This window comes from Stegodyphus dumicola, chromosome 6, assembly GCF_044657685.1.
Source record: "Stegodyphus dumicola isolate Sdum_Otavi_A_Nest chromosome 6, ASM4465768v1".
Lineage (NCBI taxonomy): Eukaryota > Metazoa > Arthropoda > Arachnida > Araneae > Eresidae > Stegodyphus > Stegodyphus dumicola.
The window spans coordinates 65,669,767-65,691,371 of NC_140773.1; the positions used below are offsets into that span (position 1 = coordinate 65,669,767).

The 21,605-nt window shown below is 30.9% G+C and overlaps 1 protein-coding gene across 1 annotated transcript in view; it reads left to right on the forward strand.

Annotated features, from left to right (window-relative positions):
• The window catches only part of LOC118185065 (ras-like GTP-binding protein Rho1), a 724,791-nt gene extending 709,773 nt beyond the window's left edge, over positions 1 to 15,018 (forward strand). Inside the window, exon 6 of the mRNA XM_085818447.1 lies at positions 1,037 to 15,018. Coding sequence (XP_085674573.1) covers positions 1,037 to 1,288 — 252 coding nt within the window. The 3' untranslated portion in view covers positions 1,289 to 15,018. The remainder of the gene's footprint in view (positions 1 to 1,036) is intronic.
• The last annotated feature ends 6,587 nt before the right edge of the window (positions 15,019 to 21,605 follow it).

Here is a 21,605-nt window from a genome sequence, read left to right on the forward strand (position 1 = left end):
GGTTTCCTTAATCGAATAATATTTTTACTTCTCTAACCTTTCTTCGCAGATAATTGACTGAATCATTGTGATGTATATATTTCGCTATTCATAATGCTCCAGAAACTAATGCAGCTTTTCCTTTCCTATTTTTCCTCGCTATTAAAGCTTATAGTGGTGATCAGAGTAATAAAGCGCTATTTTTTCCCTTTATTCTACCATCTACTTTTACAAGTATTATTTAAAATAGATGAATAATTATTATTTTTGTAATTTCATGGCCTTCATTATTGTAAAGACCTGCCTTTCAAAATCTTTGTCTTTATACTCTTTGATAAATCTTTCCTAATAGCGTTAACTGTGCAATCGCTGTCCATGATATTGCATTTTGTTTGCCATAAAAATATATAGGATACCTATACCTTTCCAGGGTCAGTAACTGTAATCAAAAATCATTATTATAACTTAGCCTTCGGGTGAATATGAACGAATGATTTATTTTGCACGTGACCAGATATTTTGAACATGAAATATAGAAGCAGGATAAATTTTTTCTAACATTCTTTTAAATGCGTTACTATATTGTAAAAAAGTTAATCGTTTAATAAATTGTAAAATGAAATCTCAATTTATTAAGCAATCTTTCCGTTTTAGCAAGAATTATCCAATGTCTATACGTTTTCTCAAACATTGATGTAATTGCGAAATCTTAAGACAACTTATTAACTTTAAGTTTTCGCTATGTAAATGATTGTAATCAATATTCAAAGATCAACATCCAGAGAATCAATATTCAGCATCTTCTATATTCATATGTATTTATGAAATCTTAATTCCATACGTCTATTTTATTTTAGTACTTGTCATCTCCAGCATTAACCTTCCATTAAAGAGAAGTGAAGAAATAAAGAATAATAAATAATGTGCAGCGTACAAAAATGCATAAATCTGAATATCCCTTTTAAATTCGAAATCGTTGAAGAGTTGAATTTTAACACTTGAAATAGAAGTATTATGGGTAATCATATTGAGATGCAACTTCATGTTTTTCTTTCAGGCTCTGGGTGTCTCTCGTCAAATCCATGCGACAACATACGTGGAGACTTCCTCTCGTTCTTGTCCACGTAGCGTCCGGGATGCCTTTGAAATTTCTGCTCTAGCTGCCCTGGGGAAACTTAATAAGAATCACATCCTCCGTGCTGCGACTGCCCCACCTTTATCTACGATGAGCTCCAGGGCCAAGTACAAGAACAAGGACGTCCTTAAGGATGATCTACGAGACAGAACACGCAACTGCGCCCTCATGTGAATTTAAACAAGACAAAAAACGTCATCTTCCTCTTACGTGCTTAAGATATTCACTGTAACAAATGACTGAAATTCATAAGGAAACGTTCCTTGAAATTTAATAGCTGCTAACATTTATTCTTTAAGTTATATTTGGATAAATTTCACTTCCATTTCTTTCGGCAATAATTGGAAAGTATGCTGATATATCTGCATTAGATTGAAGGCTAAGGTTGCTACAGAAAAAGTTTTCATTCCATATATATTTTTGTCCTTAAAATAAAAGGGACAGAAAAGCTTTCAAAAATATTAAAATATTTCTTTTATCTGAAAGAAAACATAAGCCTCTTTACGCATATTTTCTTACTTAATTTATTTCTTATCTCAATTGAAATGAGAAAAAATTCGTATACTGTCTGGCCCATGAGTGTAGCATTATAGAGAAATTTTAGAATCTCTTTAAAATTCTCCCCATTTGTTTATTATACATATGTCCAGTTTATTCTGCAGTTGCAGCTTTAAGGAGCCTATGACAAAAGAATTCATATCATCAACCAGATGATGGAAACATTCTTTCAAGTATAGAAAAACGGTAATCTACGGTAATCAACTCTAAACTGAGATTTTTAAATGACCCTATCGAGTAAAAGACAAGAATGAACTTAGGCCTTCATTAAGGCCAGTCATTATATTCTCGATGATTATATGATGAATCGATCTAGATTTTGAACAACGATCGCTTTTATTTTAGACACTCATCATACGGACATTTTAAAAATATTTTCTCGTGCAACCTACAGTTTTCCAGTAACATTTTGATAGAAATTTCTAAGAACAACTTAAATTATGGTACTGCAATTACGTAAGTAATCGCTAATAGATATGTTTACTGATGTTACTGTCAGACAAGTGAGATAAGTCACAACACAACAGCAAGGGGATTATGGAAATTTTATACGTAAAAGTGCATCTTTATCAATACATATCGTCCCATTTGCAGATTTATAAACTATTGTTAAAGCACTAATTCCTAAGTACGTGTTCACAGTTCTGTTATTCATGCGTACGTATAACATGCTAAATTAGAGTCTGAAATGTAATTAGAATGTATAGAAAACTTCATACTGTAAATAAAATTAAAATAATTCTTATTTTTCGTAACATAAAGTGAAATGTTTTTATTTAAATTGTATCGGCATTCTTGAAACACTTAGGTATATATAAAATATCCTATATTTTCCATACATACTATCATAATATATGTCAACAAAAACAGAAAATAAATTTTAAGACATTCAAATCAGACATTTTTGTTCCCGAACCTCCAAATAGGATTGTTGTTATTATTTAAATTTGGAATAAAATTAGTTAAATTCAAATTCTGAATTATAAGTAAGTCATACGTATTTGGAAGATGACGTTTGATAAAAAAGGATTTCACAAATATTTGGACAACAGAGTTCGGAAAAAGATTGTGGGAAATAATTTTAAAAGCAAACTAAGCCACAAATTTTAAAACTGTATGAAAATGTTTAATTTAATGGGAAAACTGATTAAATATGAATATGACTATTAATATTCATATTTAATAAAACTGATTAAATATGAATATGCTTAAAACATACCCTACATAGCATTTTTATTTATTATTATTTAAGCACTAACTATTCATACTTAATTCTACTTTAAATGTTAATAAGTATATAAGAATTATTATTCCTATGAAAGGAATAATCTTCTATTACAGAAATTTTAAACTGAAAATATTATTTATGAATGATTTTATGAATACTTTCAGGTAACTTGAAAAACGCAAACACTATTATATATAATACTTCTAAACATTAAATAATACAACTTGTTCATTTCAATTAAATGAAATGATTTTGTTAATTGTTTGCAATGTTCACCTTCAAACTGCAGAAATTATGCATCAAAACTGTATTGGTGTGAAATTTCTTTGCCATTATATTAACGCAAAAACTACAATTTTCATTCATTGAAAAAAATAATATATGTATTTTTGTATCAAAACTAATGTATCAAGCTAAATAAAAAAAAACTAACTTTAATGTTAAAGACCTTTATCAGCTTTAAATTATTAAGTAAATTATGAATAATTGTTTTCATATAATCAACTGATTTTAGAATTTTCAGTTGATATTATTTTGCAGCAATTGCAATTCAGTTTTCATTAATGCAAACTTTAAAAATAGTACAGACCACTTACGTGTAAAAAAAAATATTATGCTTTATACCGAATGACCACAACATTACAGATGCTTCTTTAAAAGTGTGCTTGTCTTCCTCTAACATGAATAATAATCTGCCTTTGCTAAAACATTGAACCCATCTAGTGTCAGCGGAAATATTCCAGGAATCTTTACTTGCTAATTTAGGTTTCATTAGCAGCGGCCAAAATCTGTTTCTCTCAAAAATCTGAACCTTCTGGTATATACGAATTCTTTTTTGCCTCGATTTCCTTCCCCAAGTGACCGATTTTCTCTCTTGAGGATTTTTATGGGTTTCACTCATCGTATACAGTTTCTCCTTAAGACAAGTTTGCGAACGATAGTGAGCATCTATTACTAAACGTTGACCCATAAGTAAGAAGAGGGAACGTGCATTCAAATAACAGAGTTTTTTTTTTTTTTTTTTTTTTTTTTTAGTAGCTTTAAAAGAAAAATGGGCATGCCGTTTAACAACTTCCGAAACCAACGCTCCGTGCACAACTGATCGGGAAAAGCACTAGGTAGAAAATGGATGCAGGCGTTCGGGCGACTTGCCAATGTCCGAATGTTCGGGCATTTTGGGCAACTTCGTTGTGAGTTAATCCCAACTACATTGTAAGGAGATATGAGGTTTCGTCAAGCAATTTACGAGATATATTTAACAAGACGTATGCCCATAGACTCAGAAACTAGAATTATAAAGAATTCAGTCATCCTGTGTGGTAATATCCTTGTGGACCGATGATTTGCCTTGCTGAAGCATTCTTTACAAATGCATAATGTCCATGAAATAGGGCAAGTAATGAGTCAGCCCACAGATATACTGCTAGAATGCATGATTTATAAAACTTTGTTGACACGATACGCTATTATAATGCTTCCGATAATAAAACTGCTTTTACCATTTCAAAGACGACCCTCCTTTAAAAATACATAATGGGAAGACGTCTAACCTTATGCTTTCGATGTTTCGTGTGAATCCTAAGTGCGCAGTAACAAACGAGGTTTACGCAACTCGAAGTCAATCTGCATAAACTTTTGCTTTCTTATCCACAAGCATAGAGCATCATTGTAAAATTATCAAATCAAGGATAAACATCGGCTTCAGTACTTTTTGGCAGAATGAGCTATGAGACTTGCAGTCTAAACATCTTTCGAATTCCACATTTGATCTGAATATAATCTGGCTTCATATTGCTTTTTCATTTGAATTGTGCGGGCCTGAAAAACAGATCCTTATACTGTCATCACTGTCATTTTCTCTTTAATTAGCTAAGGTAACCATTATTGATGAAACTAAAGTAGATCCCTACGGTTTTGAGACAGCAGGGGTCTCACAAAAGTTTCTTTAAACTACAAAGATTCTTCGTATTTCAGATACGCATTGACTCATGGCAATGTATGCACATCACACGATCACCACCATGATTACATTCACCAAGTTGCGGCGTTCACTCATTTTGGTACTTCCAAGAAACTCTTTATTAGTTATCCTGTTTATAACTTTCTATTGATTGGAACTCTACGTTTTGAGAATGATATATGCATTCATCTGATTACATGTCTTGTAATGTTTTGGTCATCATGGTATATGTTGTACTATTTTAGAAATTTTAATTAATTAAATATTTTTATAACATTTGAAATCAGTTAACCCTTTGTGCTCCAGAGAGGATTATCAGTATCTACTCGATGCATTTATTTTAATGTGCTGAAAACCACCTCCAGAGTGAAAGGGAGTTAACTACAGACACTATATTTAAGTGGATATAAATGTGCATATTAAGAAACACTTTATCTTAAACTTCTAAAAATATGTTTTGCCAATGAAAGGCTTTTTTATTTTTATTGTAATTCATTAAGTATTCTTGTTGATCTGTTATTTCGTAGTACTTAGATGTTTTTTAACTAATTGATGTACTGCAGGAACAATATTCGGTCTCTGTTGTCCTCTCTCAGACTTTGAGGGACTTTATAGGTGTCATATTTGTGAAAGAATATATCATATTGTCGTAGATGTGTTCCTCAATGTTTGTGAACTGATGATTGTTATATTTTTTGACAACATACTATTTGAGATTTGTTGCCACCAGATGGAATTAGTTTAAAGGAGGCGGCTGCTTCTTTAAACTTCAACAAACAAAACATTCTTCCTAGAAAAAACATAGAGCTTAATTGAATACGTCAAAACGTAAGAATGTCTTTTACCATGGAAAGATGCATTTAGAAATAGGTTTAAAATAAATATATCCAAAGAGAGGAATTATCAATTAGTATAAATTCTAGAATAAAGGTGCTCTAAGATATTGTAGCAATGGAAGAGAGATAATGTTCTTTAAAGCAGGTCGAATTGCTGCAACGCGGATAGAAAACCTGTATGAAAAGCTGAATAATATAAGTCAAGTGTTCTCATTCTATAAAGGGAACCCATGTTTATATTAAGTTTCGAATTACATTAAAAGTCGAAAGTTTACGGTTTTTAATAAAAAACGACGACACCAAATTTGCTGCTTCATGTAACTGCAGTCGTAAAAGCCAATTTCGAAAGGTAGTATAAATTTTCTCAGCAGTAAAACAGGTTAACAATGAAAGATTTGCAGCGCAATATTAACAAATGAGAATGACGTAGTTTAATATGTAGCCTAAAAAAAATTAACTTTCGCACATATATCTTATACAAGGAAAATGAACAGAACATGCTTGTGTTCTCATTCGATATGACTGAATGAGGAAAAATATGATAGTAACTTAAAGCCATATCTCTGAATAAATACTGTGATTTTAAAATGGATTGGCCTCATATTTATAACATCATTTCATTTATATAGATCGCTTTGAATGTCGTTTGAAAAAGTTTTCGATTAAGCATATAGTTTGTATAACATTTGAAAACCTCTTCAAAAAGGCCATTTTATTATAATGTTACAGAATTCTGAATAAACTGCTGTATATTTACAGTAATTTTATACTCAGATGTTAGTTAGCTTGGTTGACCAAATTTGTACACTTTTAGTAAATCAAATTAAATAAGGTAATATATTTTCAACATATGTACTTTTATAATTTCTAATTAATTCTTTTCATTTCTGCCTTAGACTATTTAAAGAGTTTCAAGATGTTGAGAATTCGCAAATAAAAATGGTTATAGATGGATGAATGTTTCGCGGAAATTAATAGTATAACTTTGGAGGTGTAAATCTTTTACCTCTGAACTTCTCATATTCGATGTGTCTGAAGTAATAAGAAAATATTAATATTCGCAAATGTCTTCTTTTAATATTCGAAAATGTTTTTCTTGCTGTACTAATGCTTTTCTGTTAGTGCTTCTTTGAAACGTTAGATATTTATAACTGGATATAAAGTTTCCGTGTCAAAGCTTCGCATTTGAATTTATCCCCGTTTAATATAATCAATAATACCTCAAAGAAATTCTCATTTTCCTCTGAATTTATTTCGATTATTAATACCCGGTTTCATATATTGCTATTTGTATGAAAGCGGATATTGATAATTGGAGTACCTTAATATTTGCCATATTCTAAACGCACACTTGCTAAGCATAAAAAAAAAAATTAACAGTAGATTTTCTGCGTAATGCAATTTGAAAAAGTAATATCGTTTGGTATGAAACAGCTTAAGAATATTTCAAGCTGTGGGATACTAGCAAAAAATATATTAAATACTTCGAAAAAAAAAAAAAAGAACACATTTTCTTCCCCAGAGCAAATCTAAGTTTTCTGGTTTAATAATCTCTTTTTAATACTAAGTTCATATTAAGTTCATAATTTCATAAATTTGTAATGAAATTCATAAAGTATTATTTTAATTTTTATTTAATTTATTAAGAATATTGCATTTAGGATGTATTAAAAATTATTAAGGTATTTAATTGTTTAGCTATTCATTTTTCTTGCTTCTTTTATACCTAAATTAAACTCAGCTAGTTGCATTTTAAGACTGACCCTTTTAAAATACGTTTAAGTTCCGCCCAGTCGGTATAGTGGTCAGGGAAGCTTACTGCGATGCCGAAGGGTATGGGTTCGAATCCCGGAGAAGGCATGGTTATAACTGTCCGTCCCTTCATAGGAAAGGCGATGGTGGCCCACCTATTAGGTGCCTCCATAATAAAAAGACCATCACATCCAGCCTTGTATAGATTAATGGACTGGGTTACATTTGTAATTGTTTACAATCTGCCAAAACATCCATTTAAGTAATGCTTTAAAAACATTAAAAATCAGAAATTTTAAAGTATGCATAATTAATTTCTTTATAATTTAACCTTACCACTTCAAAGGCTATCCACGGAAATTATTTAAATATTTGGCTAGTTATCGCCACTGATACTATTCAAATAGCAACGCAATATGCAGCTCAAATATGAAATCAAGTCAGAATTTTTCTAGCCATTCTTGGTGAGCTTTTAAAACCTAAAATGATGACTTAAACCAAAATGATTTCTTTAATAGTCTTTCAGTAGACGAGATACCTTGTAGGGGACTTGCCTTGTTGTTAAGATTCTAATTATTCATTATGATAACCTAAATCTGCAACCTAAAACACTGTGTCGGATCTAATGCAAATAATTTCTTAAAAATCTTACCAATCATAGTTAAATACTCGGTACAACTGCTTCACAATTACAGAAGGTGAAACGGTAGTTACGCGGTGCAAGCTCCGATACGCTCTTTTATCACCCTACATTTAAACTGTGCATTTAAACGAGCCAAGAAGAAACAGGGCATAATTTAACCTGAAACAAATTGTTATTAAACTCAGAAGTAATCATCACAATTCATGCAATTTTAATTTGCTTAATTATTTATATTTAAAATATTTTAAAAACCCTTGCTGAAATATTTCTATATAGTTTGTCAATATTTTGAAATAAATATCTCGAACAGTATTTAAAACATATGCTTCTTTAAATGCCACGTTTTAAGAAACCTTACATATCAATTATCCTAATCAAATATCGGCAAAACAAAATATAAAAATTTCATTTCTCACCAAAGAAAGATTTAAAATGTAGTTTCGTTGAAAACAAAAGGAAAATATGTAATCAAATATGAATTAAAATAAAATAGGAATCTCTATGAATACTTGCATATACGCAAATTATCATTTTAATGCAGTGTCTCTAATGTTTACTTCAATTTTAAGCTTTTACTCACCATATTCATACAATAAAAATCTACTGCTTTCTAGAGCTTAAAATGTGGTGCACAACTGTTTATTCATACATTTTAAAAATTACATATATATCTCCATGAACATTTGATGACACCTAAGTTAATATATTTGAATATATTTGCAAAACAATTACATACTTTACAAGCTTTTAAAAACTATATAATTTTTATTCGGAAATGCACAGAAAAAAAACAACATTCAAAAACATTCAAACAAAATATAACAACATTTTTACTTGATAAAATCTCCATTTCGATAGCACTTTCAAGTTGACTGTTTCAAGCTGATCCCAAGCGGTTTGCAAGTCTTTTTGTGAAGGGCATCACTTTGAAGTAATCTTCAGAAAGAAGCTTTTGGGATTGAAGTATGGATAATATTCTGTTCTGAAGTCAGTGGAATTTTATCAGCTGCGTGCGAATACCTTCTTTGAAAAAAAAATTACTAAAAAATATTACGGATTCAAATCGGATATTTTTACTAGCTCGGCTTGTTCTTTTACTCAGAATTCTAGACGCTAAGTGCAAAATATTTTTTAAGCTATATGATATAGTTTTCTGCTTAAGATTTAAAATTTATGCTCAAAACGAGCGACAAGTGGCTATTTCACTTTTATAATTACAAAATATTCAGCGAATGAATATTGAATACAACTGAATGTGAAAGCATAACTATATTATTTTCTCTTATTTTTCACTTTTCTAGGTCACAAGCAGATATTCTATAAAATATATTTTATAATTTTATAATGGTAGCATAAACATATTGTTTTCCCTTACTTTTCATTTTACTATGTCACAAGAATCTATTTCATAAAAAGAAAGATTTTTAAGTTATTTAAAATAAATTCAAAGTAAAGGTGTTTGTTTGATGTTACACGAAACATAAATTATTCAATCTGAAAATATAGACTTACATACAAGGATGCTGTCATACAAGGATACAAGATATTCTTAATAAATTATACAAGGATACAAGGTGGATACAAGGATGTTCTTATAAAAACGTCTTTCAAAGGAACAGAATACAAATTCAAGTATTTAAGTTCAATAGCTGCGTTTGCACTGCTATGTGTAATGTCAATTTTGATATTTTAGAGATTCTTTTCTGAATATATTAGTTAATCTGATGCCTACATAACATTTTTGTTAGAATTCAAGCGATTTCTGAATCTGAATAACAACAAACGCAATTGGAATTAAGCTGTTGTTGGCAAATATTTTTATTCATGATACATTTAATTCAAGTTCATCAAAGAATTTTTTTTTTCTTTTTTTTTGTAAATGAAAGGCTCATCAATTCAAGACCAGGATTTTGTATTGCAAATTATTCCCAATGTTTTTGATTGCGAAAATGCTTTTCATTATGAATATGTAGGTTTCTTCTTTGGAAAAGATTTCTGGTCACTTCTTTCATTTAAATAAATATTTGTAAGCAGTTCATAAAGCTTTCATTTAAATATCGATGCTCGATCTAAATGCACATCATATACTTTACGATTTCAACCCACATCATATATTTGTTAATTTATAATAAAACCCAATGAAAGTTATTCCTAAAAAATTGGAATAATATTTTAATTTTTGTTCAGACAATAAAGGCTATAAAAAATCATTCGATTTTGTTAATTTTAGTAAATAATAGAAAATAATTAAAAATGTTACAGAAATCAAAGTAAACAAAAACGAAATTACAATAAAGCTAAATTTCAGTATATTTTGCTTTATTTCATTACATTTTTGAAACTAAGCACGTGATTGAAAATTAAAATTCTTTGTAAATTGTATAAAGCTTTCTTAAGTTCTCCGTTTTAAATCACTTCCAGAATTTCTTTTTAATGTAACTACCTTCAACCATTTTCCGAAGAAAGGTGATTTTAATAGAGTGCTTTAATCGAAATCTATTTCTGATAAAATTCTGTTTCAAAGTTCAGAAATTTATATTCACGAATTTGCCATTTTACAAAACAATAATAATTTATGTTCTGTATATTTTCGGGACAGAAAAATAACATCACAAAAATATTTGCTTCTTATATTGTCAGGAAAAAATTTCTTTCTTTCCTTTATTTCATTAAATATCTACGTTCAAAGAATAGTGTCATTTCAATAAAAAATACATAATTATGTTCAGAAAATATTTAATTTTCAACAAATGCGGTAATAGTTTTTTCAGCAGAAATTTAAAGTTTGCATATAAAGTACATTATTGCAGTAATATACTGAATTAAACTTTAAAGTAGATTGATTAATATGCAATTTACTTTGCGTCTCGTCCCCGAAAATCAAAAGTTGTTAATGTTATAAAAGAGCTGACACTACCTGTACCACCTCTAAAATTAATTTTTACAATAATGAGGGATTTATGCTGTGAGTGGTAGTGTTTAAGCAATTTTATTCCATTGACAATACCCTCATCAGATTATGATGAGTTTAACAAACGACCTCCAACGAAGAATAGTTATTCGTATCCAACTACTTCATACAGAGAGTAAGCATTTATTTATGTATTGTTTCATATAAGAGCAGTAATATATTATCATTATATTCAACCTTTAAACGTTTAGCACGATGGCTTAAAACTTAGATTTGCTAACGGATTAAAGAGTTAAAGAAGTATTCAAGTGCGGAGCAAGTTAAACTGAATAAAATGCATTTAATTTTTTTGACTGTGTGTGTGTGAACATTCTGTTTTATTGAAGCCAGCAATTTATTTAAAAAATGTATTGCAAAAATGATAGGTTAGTTTAAAAATATATATAGATTGAATACTGAATTTCCTCGAATCCGAACCTTAAAATGTTCTAGAATCTTACAAATCACAAGTTTCTGGAATGTTTCATATAAGAATAAGAAGACGAGGAAAAAACTTTTTAAGAATTTTCATTTAAAGTAAAATTCGAAATTAAGGAAGCATACTTTAAAAATGCACTTATGTTTATTAAAAAGGTACTAATAAAAGGTAGCAAAAATTTTAAAAGTTGAATTCTGAGATTTATTTATTTATTTATTTATTTATTTATTTATTTTTTTGATATAAATAGAGATTGTATAAATAAGAGATCTTTTTTCTTTCACATTTATCAAGAAATATTTTAACTAAAGCCAGCGTATAATGAAAAGAATTATTTTAAAGTTAACATGATAATCATTAAAATTGGATCGCTAAACTCCGCCCGAAAATTAAGAGTGTGGCACTTAAGATTTCTTTGAGGTGAAACTCTTTGAGGTGATTTTCATTAAGATCGCTAGACTCTGTATTGAAGATTAAGAGCGTGGCACTCAGGATTTCCTTGAGGTGAAGCTTGTAATTTTCTGAAACTCCAGTTTTTCTAAAATTTTAATAACCGTGTTTTTATTTATTTATTAATGAACGTTTTTATAATATACCAATTGAAGTAATCTTTCGAACGTTTTTAGTTAGAATGTTTAACAGGTTTTTCAGGTTAAGGTCTGAAACTTACGAATTCCAAAAAAAGTATGAAATTCGATCTCAAATGTTCCTCGAAATTCGTCGTGGCATTCCAGCACTTTTATGGCTTATTTCTAATTAAAATTAATAGACACAGACATGCGTATTTAAGGTTAATTAGAATAAATTGCAAAAAATTAAAAAGAGAAAAAGAAATGCTTCTCAAGGTATTGCCATCTCACCTTTCTGACCAGTATTTATCATAATGTTACTTCAAACCAAAATCTAATTATCAGACTCTAACTTCTCTGTTGCAAAAATTAATTTATTAGCATTTTTAATCCATCAACGAATAAAATATTTGTTCATAAAAATATTTAAAGATATGAATAGCAATTTAATGTGAATTATGCTATCATTGACAGCGCATTTTATGGTTTTAAGGCATTGATAATGGTCTTTTAATTTTATCAATTGCTATTGTTTATTAATTCGGGGAAACAATCCAAATTTATAGTGTATATGTTACCGTGAAAAACCGACATTGGAAGATGTCGACATCCTCCGGTGAATGTCAACACATACCAAATTCGTCAGTGAAAGACCAAAAATATATATTCTTATATATTCAGACCGTCAGTGGTATATGTCGACGAGCACAGATGCGCAACTCTGGTGCAGGTCGAAATGAGAAGCCGGGAAGAAGAAAGAAGTGTTTCACGACTACTATATGCAGTTGTGAAGGCAAGGGATTTTTGTGCAATTCAAAGTGCCATAACAGTTTAAGTTTTGGCAATAAATAAGGTTGTATAACTTCAATCATATAATTAAGTAAGTTTATTATTGATGTCAATTTCTTTTCTAATTTAGAATGTACTGCTCTTTTTAAGTTCAACAGTTTAATTACGTGTGCAGTTACTTAAGCTTTCTCCTATTTTAATATGTAACCTAATGTACAGGGTGTTTATAAAGTCCCGGACCCATTTTGATGTTTAATAACTCATAAAATAATAAAAATAGATTAAAATTAATAACATAAATGGTTAGATAGGCTCAAAAAGTTTCATGACCCTTGTCAATGAACTTCCACGTGGGCCCGCTTCGTCGCACGGAGAATATCAAGTGGATATTCAATTTCACGCCAGGTACCGGCAAGCATGTCGGCACCCACAGAGGCTGTTGCGGTTGTAATTCTGGCTTTTAGGTCATCCATGTTCGACACTCTCCTCCTGTAAACGTTATTAAACGTTTACACATCTGTTTAATATTTGTTTAATATCTGTGTTTGCATTACGGATTTCGTTTCTATGAACCACCATAAAATCTGTGCTTTCTCTTGTGGTGTATGCATTCTCCTTAATATCCGGTCGAATAAAACATCACATACAAAAGTACTAGAACAAACACTTCAAAAGTAAACATAACATTGCAATAGTTGCCAAAAACAAAAGAGAGAAAAATACAATTAATAAGCAGACGACATTTAGAAAAGTACAGATATTTAGACTGGAAAATGAAATTATCTGAAATTAACCACACGCGCAAACGGTATTTACAAAAGAAAAGATATTCAAACCTGAAAAGGAAAATATATAAGTTATTCTATCAATAAATGCCATAAGTTTGTTTATATCTTCGTTATTTTATGAGTTATTAAACAACAAAATGGGTCCGGGACTTTCTAAACACCCTGTATTTTAAGAATAACCTTTGATTTCAAAAAGTAAGAAAAAGATTTTTGTTCAAAATTCATCATCACTGCATGGTGAACGTTGACATTTGCTTGTGTAAGTGAGATATTTCTCACTTACACAAGCAATATTTAGCAAATATTTAGCAAATATTTCGGACATACACAAATGCGACTATGTGAATGTTTACATTCATAGGAAAAGGTCAACATTCTCCTGATTTTGGTCTTTCACAGTAACATATACAAAATTCTTGTATAATTGAAGAGAAATTTTAGAATATAATAATTTTAGAATTTCTTATTACTTCAGATATGAATTTACTAAATTGTTCAAACATGTGTTTTCTGGATTTTCTGATTTCTTGTAGCAGTTTACAGCATAAACAAGGTAATAAAAAGGTAATAATAAGTAATTACGCTCCAAAAGATAGCTTAAAAACTTACATAAAATTTTTTGTTTGAATTTGGTTAAAAAATTACTAGAAAAAGAGATGTAAAATAAATTATAAAATTGAAGCAATTGAAATATAATATTATAATTCAATTTTAGAAAAAAAAAAAAAGATATAAAACTTTGCAATAATCTTTACATTTTACCACATCATTACATGGAATTTTTTTCATTTAAACATGTTAATAGTTCATTTTAAAAGTAAGGCTATTTAAAATTAATTAATTTGTGCATAAGCAATCTAAGCATTAAAAAAATAAATGATATATAACTTTATGTAAAAGTTAACATATTAAGCAGTATATTACGGAAAAATTACAAAACCTTATCTTTCAGATGTAGGCCCGGCAAATAAAAAGTATTATACAAAATACATATATACTTATTTTATATTCTAAGTTTTGTAATCTAATTACGTTTTCTTTTATAGAGTCTACACACGCCTTTCGTTTTTTCAGCTGAATCCCATTAAAAGGGCAGTATTTGAAAACTAATAAAATCATTGAAGCAGCCGTCCATTGCAATGAACAGTTGACGGTTCTGTCGGCGTTGCTATGACAACGTCTAGAACAAGAGTTTATTGAATTTGAGCCTTTGCTTGAATGGAAAGCTCCAAGAAATAAGTTTTTTTGATAATGCTTGTTGTTAGGATGAATGAATCAAATATTTGCTTTGAGAGACTTGAAGCCTGAAAATACATGAAGCGAAATGGGACTAAATACATTGTGTAAAAGTTGGAAAAATGTGATTTTAACAATAAAGTATTATTTGATGTATACGTTTGGATTATTTGCCTTAATCGGAAGTCATGGATTTGTCTTTGTCGTTTGCAGAAGAAATTGGTTCTGCAAACATATTGATTTGAACGAACTCACTTCATCAAATAAAAATTTAAAAAAAAACATTTTATTCTTAAAAGGTAAAAAGAAATGGAATTTCGTTTCTTTCTTTTATTAGCTTTGGAGAAATACCTCGAATAAAACATCTTCTACAGCATGTTTAAAAATAATTTCAGTATTTAAGTGAAAAATGAGCGGTTATCTAAAAGAAATGAAAGTGTTTTTCCCGTTTAAACATTCTTTATATATATTTTTTGTGAAAACTTTAAACATAATGCATGCACGTAGTTTCTACGTTTTTCTAAATATTCTTGAAATTATAGATGGAGGGAGCATATTAGATTACTTATTTGTAAAACAAGGTACTCATTCCTATAGACAATGATAGCCCAAATATTTTATATCGTCTTCATCGCTACGCTTGTTCATTTAATTACATGCCACATAGACGTTACTACTAAGATTTGTGCATATTTAGTAGCTTTGTTTGTGAAGCACTAAATTTACGAAGTAGTTACTTTTCGTAAATTTTTGGAAAGGCACCTTAGCCTCTTTGACAGTCGAAGACCGAGGGCTTCTGCAATAGCGCTTGTCCGTTCAACAGCTTACGTTAGTTTCAGAGAAGTTTATTGAAACAAAATCAATCGAAACAGTCCAGCGTGTTTTTAGGAAGGAGTATTGCGACAAGCAAAACAAAAAAATTTTTCTAACTAGAAGACAATCAAGGTATGAGTGAAACAGTGGCGTGTCAGAGGAAGTGTACAAAATAAACCACTGACACGGAGAAGGGCATCAGTGACATCGAATAACACTGAACGCATTCGTAAGGCCATGGTTCAGAAACCTTTGCATTCAGCACGTGGTCATGCTTAGGTGTTGCAATTAACGGAGCATGCGCAGGATCCTAGGTTTGGATCTTCCTTCCATCCGTTTAAATTACAATCTGTCCAAAATCTAAGTGCGCGTGATAGGGTATTGGTATTGCGTATGCAGATATTCAACATGTTAAATGACGATCCTCAGTTATTCATTCCTAGTTGACGACTGACGAAGCAAACTTCCGTTTGACCAGTTATGTCAATAAACATAACTTTTGACGCTGGGCATCGTCGGATGTTGACAAACATTCAGTTTCTAAATCAACAATTCAAACTCTGTGCTCCACGGAGAGATAAAGCTTTCACATGGAAAATACAGTGGTACAAAACACCATCGCCGAAATTAAACATCATCTTAAAAATATCGTGGTAAAAAGTAAAGCACATACAAATCATCGTATGCCGATAGCAGGTATTTTTTTTTTAGATTTGAAAATTTGTAAAAGAATGTGCGCCTGATATACAGGTACAAGAAGTAGTGAAAAACATACCTACATTTATATTAATATTTTTAACTATGTGGGTTTAATTTTGTATGGTCCGCTAAGCAGGAAAACACTATAGTGAGGTAAGATTTTTTTGCGATCTTTTTTGTGTTAGTTTTTTTTTCTCATAATTTGTTTTATTTACCGTCATGTGAAATAATACTGGAATTTCCTCTAAATTTTCAAAATGTGGCAATTTGTTTTTCCTTCATAGGTCAATAACATATGCAACTGCTGGAAACTTCTGAAATTTTTCCCCAAATGTTTCAGAAGCCTCTGCAAAACGTTTGTCTTTTTGGTAGAATTAAGTTATTCCGTGCCATAAATCAACCACACCACTCAAAAGATGCTTAAAGTTTTCACTTTCATTTGCATTCTTTTTATGCCCACTTTAAGGCAAATAAGGACACGCTGTTTCTTGTTACAATTCATCTATTTGAAGCCTTCATCATCACCAAATATCCTTGTTACAACATGATTTCCATTTTCCTTCGCAAAATGAATGGCCTTGCATTTGAAACTAGCCCTGTGTTTTTTCTTCTTTCTGCGGGAGCCATATTTACTACTAAAAGGAACTCTTCATCGAATGTACTTCAAATAAAAATATGAACTACTTCGATGTTAGCTTCAAAATCTTTATATTCTTCTACTATAGCTTCAAAATCAAGTTTTCAAATTACTACAGAAAGAGAAAACATTTCACTCAATGCAGCGAATGCATTTACTGCAATCTAAAACAAAATTTAGGGTAGGACGTGCATCCTAAATTATATCCCCTTTTGTCGAAACCATATAATAACATTCTTGTGCATACCTGCACTAATTCCAATCCACCTTCTTTGCAGAGTTATTTACTCCCTCAAACATCATTTCTCCCTATAACGCTTATCAATTTCGTTTGCAAGTGTTCAAAATCCTCGGAAAAATCTTGAAAATCATGACTTCAAAAGATAAGAGCATTGCACATGCATATTTCAGGTTTCTTCATAAAGAAAAGCATGAGCGTTATACTGCGAATATATCTGAAAATTAAACAAATGTAGTTTTTTAGGTGTACATTATACATCGATGCGCATTATACGGCGGAATATACGACAATATATTATTACAGTAAACTTCCTTGGCATTCATTTTCCTAAGATTACCAGTGTTTCTGAGAGCATAAATAAACATAGGTATTAAACCTATATATCTAAGATGACCACATCCAAAGAGAGATAAAAAGATCTGCAATCGTGAATCGCTTTGAAAACAATTCTTTATATTTAACTTCATATTTAGACATTTATTACAAGTACTTTAGAAAGCATCGGACGGCTGAACACCTTCTACATCGGACACTTTCGCCTCAGGAGCAGTCCATGTTTTCTCTATAAAGTGAATTTACATTCACTAAGAGGGCTGGCCTGCGTCCAGATTCTAACTAACTAACTCTCTGTAACGAGAAAGGTCAGTACAACATGGGCAACACGGATAGTTGTGCTTTATCTTGTTGAAATACTGCGTTACCGAAACCTCTAAGATAGGGAACAGACACGAACCTTAATATAAGAGACAGGTGACATACGACGGGAACACCTGATGTTAAACTAAGTTAAACAGGTATATGACGCCCTCCACTTCTGCCCCATGGAGTCCCATTAGGCCTACCGAGACTTGATACACTAAATATACAACGGAGGCTGTTCACATTATTAGCTATGCGAACAAGAGGTGAAAAGGATAAATGGGTGAACCCAGTAGCACCTAATACTAGCATGTAAAGTGATGGGCCCGTATGATAATGATGAACGTAAGATGGCAAGACTTTCATTCTGGCCCTGCACAAGAACCGAAATTTGTCAGAAAAGACGACGTGGTTCCACTCTTGTGCTCAACGTCGTCGTTTGTCTGATCACTGTAGGCGCACCTGTCTCTGTTACAGAGTCAAGAGAAGCCATAACTTTGGTCATCGTGCTGACAATCCGTGGTGCTGCAGACATCGTCGCATTGCTCGTAAGGGCACATTTCGTCATACACAGGAGGCAAATGCCTGGCTGAGGGTACCTGACGTGACTGGACGACTTCACTATGCCAATAGGATAATTTATTTGTTCTCTCGAGCTGAAATCCTGCTTGGCGTTAAAAATGGCTCTCCTGGACCCATCGATTATATTTTCGCCTGACGGTCATGGGATTCCGACCAAAAAGAGGAACAATGACATAGAATGCTAAACCGCAGCTCCGATACCCACGGTCCTGTCGCGACTGAATTCTGACGATTCCGACACATGCTGATTCACATTCTTGCCCGTCGCCTATCTAATATGACATTTATACAAAAAAAGAGCATTCAAATGCACTTTTCACAGAATCTCGCTGTGCAATCTTCCCATTTATACGCAATGTAGATGGCTTAATCATACCGGCTTTGTACAAATGTGCTGGAATGCATTTAGTACTTTTTATCCACTTTTGACGTTTGCTGCATGTAGCCTTTATGATGTAGCAGTTTTAATGGCCAGAAACGTTTATACATAAAGGAGGTGAGTACATCTATAAGACGTTCTAAACATATAAATTTCAATCTGAAATTAATTTTTGTTCTACAGTATAAAATGCAAAATTATGCCTGCATCTTGAAGAAGTTAGCCCATATCTTCTCTTTCGCAATGTATATGTTACCGACAAAGTATTAAAGGCCAGCATTCTATAGAAAACCTAGGCATTGTATATAATTCCGGACGTTTTAGGCAAAGTATGAAATATGAGAATTAGTACATACTTTCACTAGGCATGTATATAATACCTAGGCGTTCTATAGAATGACAAATGCACTTTAGGCAAAATATGACAAAATAATCATAATAAGCTATTATTTGAAAGATCTTCATTCCTGAAAAATACAAATGCTATTTTGAAAACATAATGAAAAACTGCCTCTAAATAAGTAAAAAATAAATTAGTCAGATGATCTTGGTATACCATAAAAAACTTGTGTTCTCCGCGACTGGAAATAAATAAGATCTACCTGACAACAGGAATTAAATTCAAAAAAATTATAGGTTTTTAATACCTTTTTGTTTTTTCTGGCAGGGCTCATAAAGGTGGAAGAGTAGTTCAGTATCATTGGGTGTAACATTTTTGTATTTGGTTTAAAAATCCTTCAACATTCTGTCACGGCCCAGTGTCCAACTGCCAAATGAATTCCATTAAGTACGTGAAATAACTGAGGCTTTCTTTCACAGCATAAATGAGTTAACTTTTGCTTTCCACAAACATCACATCATAGCGAATCAGCAATTAATAGTCCTGTGGTTCCTTCCCAGCAGTCATTTTGTCTTTTTTACATCATGTATTAACTGCTGGTAAGTAATTCCGGTTATTCGAAAAAAATCACAGATGTATTTCATACTTTGCTGGTTTGTCATTTGAGATTCTAAAACAAGCCTAGGCAATGCGTGAAATGTTTAATCGTTTCATACATTGCCGGCCAGTTTTCGATATTTTATAAAATATTTAAGTGTTCTATAGAATACCAGATTTCATACATGCTGGTACCACATACTGAATAAAACATATTAATGTTGAAATTAAAATCAGATTAATGTTAAAATTTATGTAAGCTCAGTTTTCAGACCAAAGTTCATAATTTTATTTTGCATTGAAACATAAGTGAAACTAATAAATATTCCTTCTTAGAATTTATTAAGGGTTTTATAGGCAAACTACAGTACTGATTTATATGAACGAATTTACTCCTTCTGGTAAAAATATATAAACACTCTACCGTTCATCAATAATTTTCATGAACTAAGATTCTTTCATTGGCCAACATTATGAAATTAAAGAGCCTGCCAACTTGAACTCTCAAAACATTACCCAGAAATCTCCTCATACATGTAGAAATATAAGTAAGTACAAAATATACGGTGATAAAATAATTAGCTAGTAGATTTCTATTGATAAATAAATAAAAATTTGTAAGTTATAGTCGATTTTCTAGAATTTCAAAGCGCTGTTTTCTGAATCTCCAGATCATGGGTTCTCGAAGAAAACATAAGAAATAATAAAGAAATATAACTACGCAGTATCTTAATTTTCATGCATTTATCCATGTATAACTTCTTGTCGTTTATAATTTATTTCTTAGCTATGGTTAGCAACATGTTGTTTTCAATCAAAATTTGTTTACGCTTTTACAACGGCTCATGAAAGAAAATATACACCTGTCTTTTATAAACTTGAACTAATGTGTTAAGGCTTAGCAAAAGATAAATTTAAGTTCTGAAAAAATGCTGAGATGAAGTATTAGATGAAAGAAGGCGTGATCAAAATATTACTTATACCAAGCAGAATAATATATAGGATTGAAATATAGGAGCTGAATAAAATATGGAATATAGGATCTCAATCCTATATTTTATTCTGCTCGGTATATGTAATATTTTGATCACGCCTTCTTTCATCTAATACTTCATCTCAGCATTTTTTCAGAACTTAAATTTATCTTTTGCTAAGCCTTAACACATTAGTTCAAGTTTATAAAAGACAGGTGTATATTTTCTTTCATGAGCCGTTGTAAAAGCGTAAACAAATTTTGATTGAAAACAACATGTTGCTAACCATAGCTAAGAAATAAATTATAAACGACAAGAAGTTATACATGGATAAATGCATGAAAATTAAGATACTGCGTAGTTATATTTCTTTATTATTTCTTATGTTTTCTCCGAGAACCCATGATCTGGAGATTCAGAAAACAGCGCTTTGAAATTCTAGAAAATTGACTATAACTTACAAATTTTTATTTATTTATCAATAGAAATCTACTAGCTAATTATTTTATCACCGTATATTTTGTACTTACTCATATTTCTACATGTACGAGGAGATTTCTGGGTAATGTTTTGAGAATTCAAGTTGGCAGGCTCTTTAATTTCATAATGTTGGGCAATGAAAGAATCTTAGTTCATGAAAATTATTCATATAAAAATAGTTATATGTAATGCAGCGCTTTTTAATTTGTATTAAAGTCCGTTGTTTTATTTGCTGCTTGCTTACTCTGATAAAAGTAAATCAAATAAGGTACACGTGGGGATGCCAGATATGACTTCCAACAGCTGTTCTTGTTCACTTGCGAATTTTTGTAAATTCAAATAAACCTGAGAAATTGGCAGAT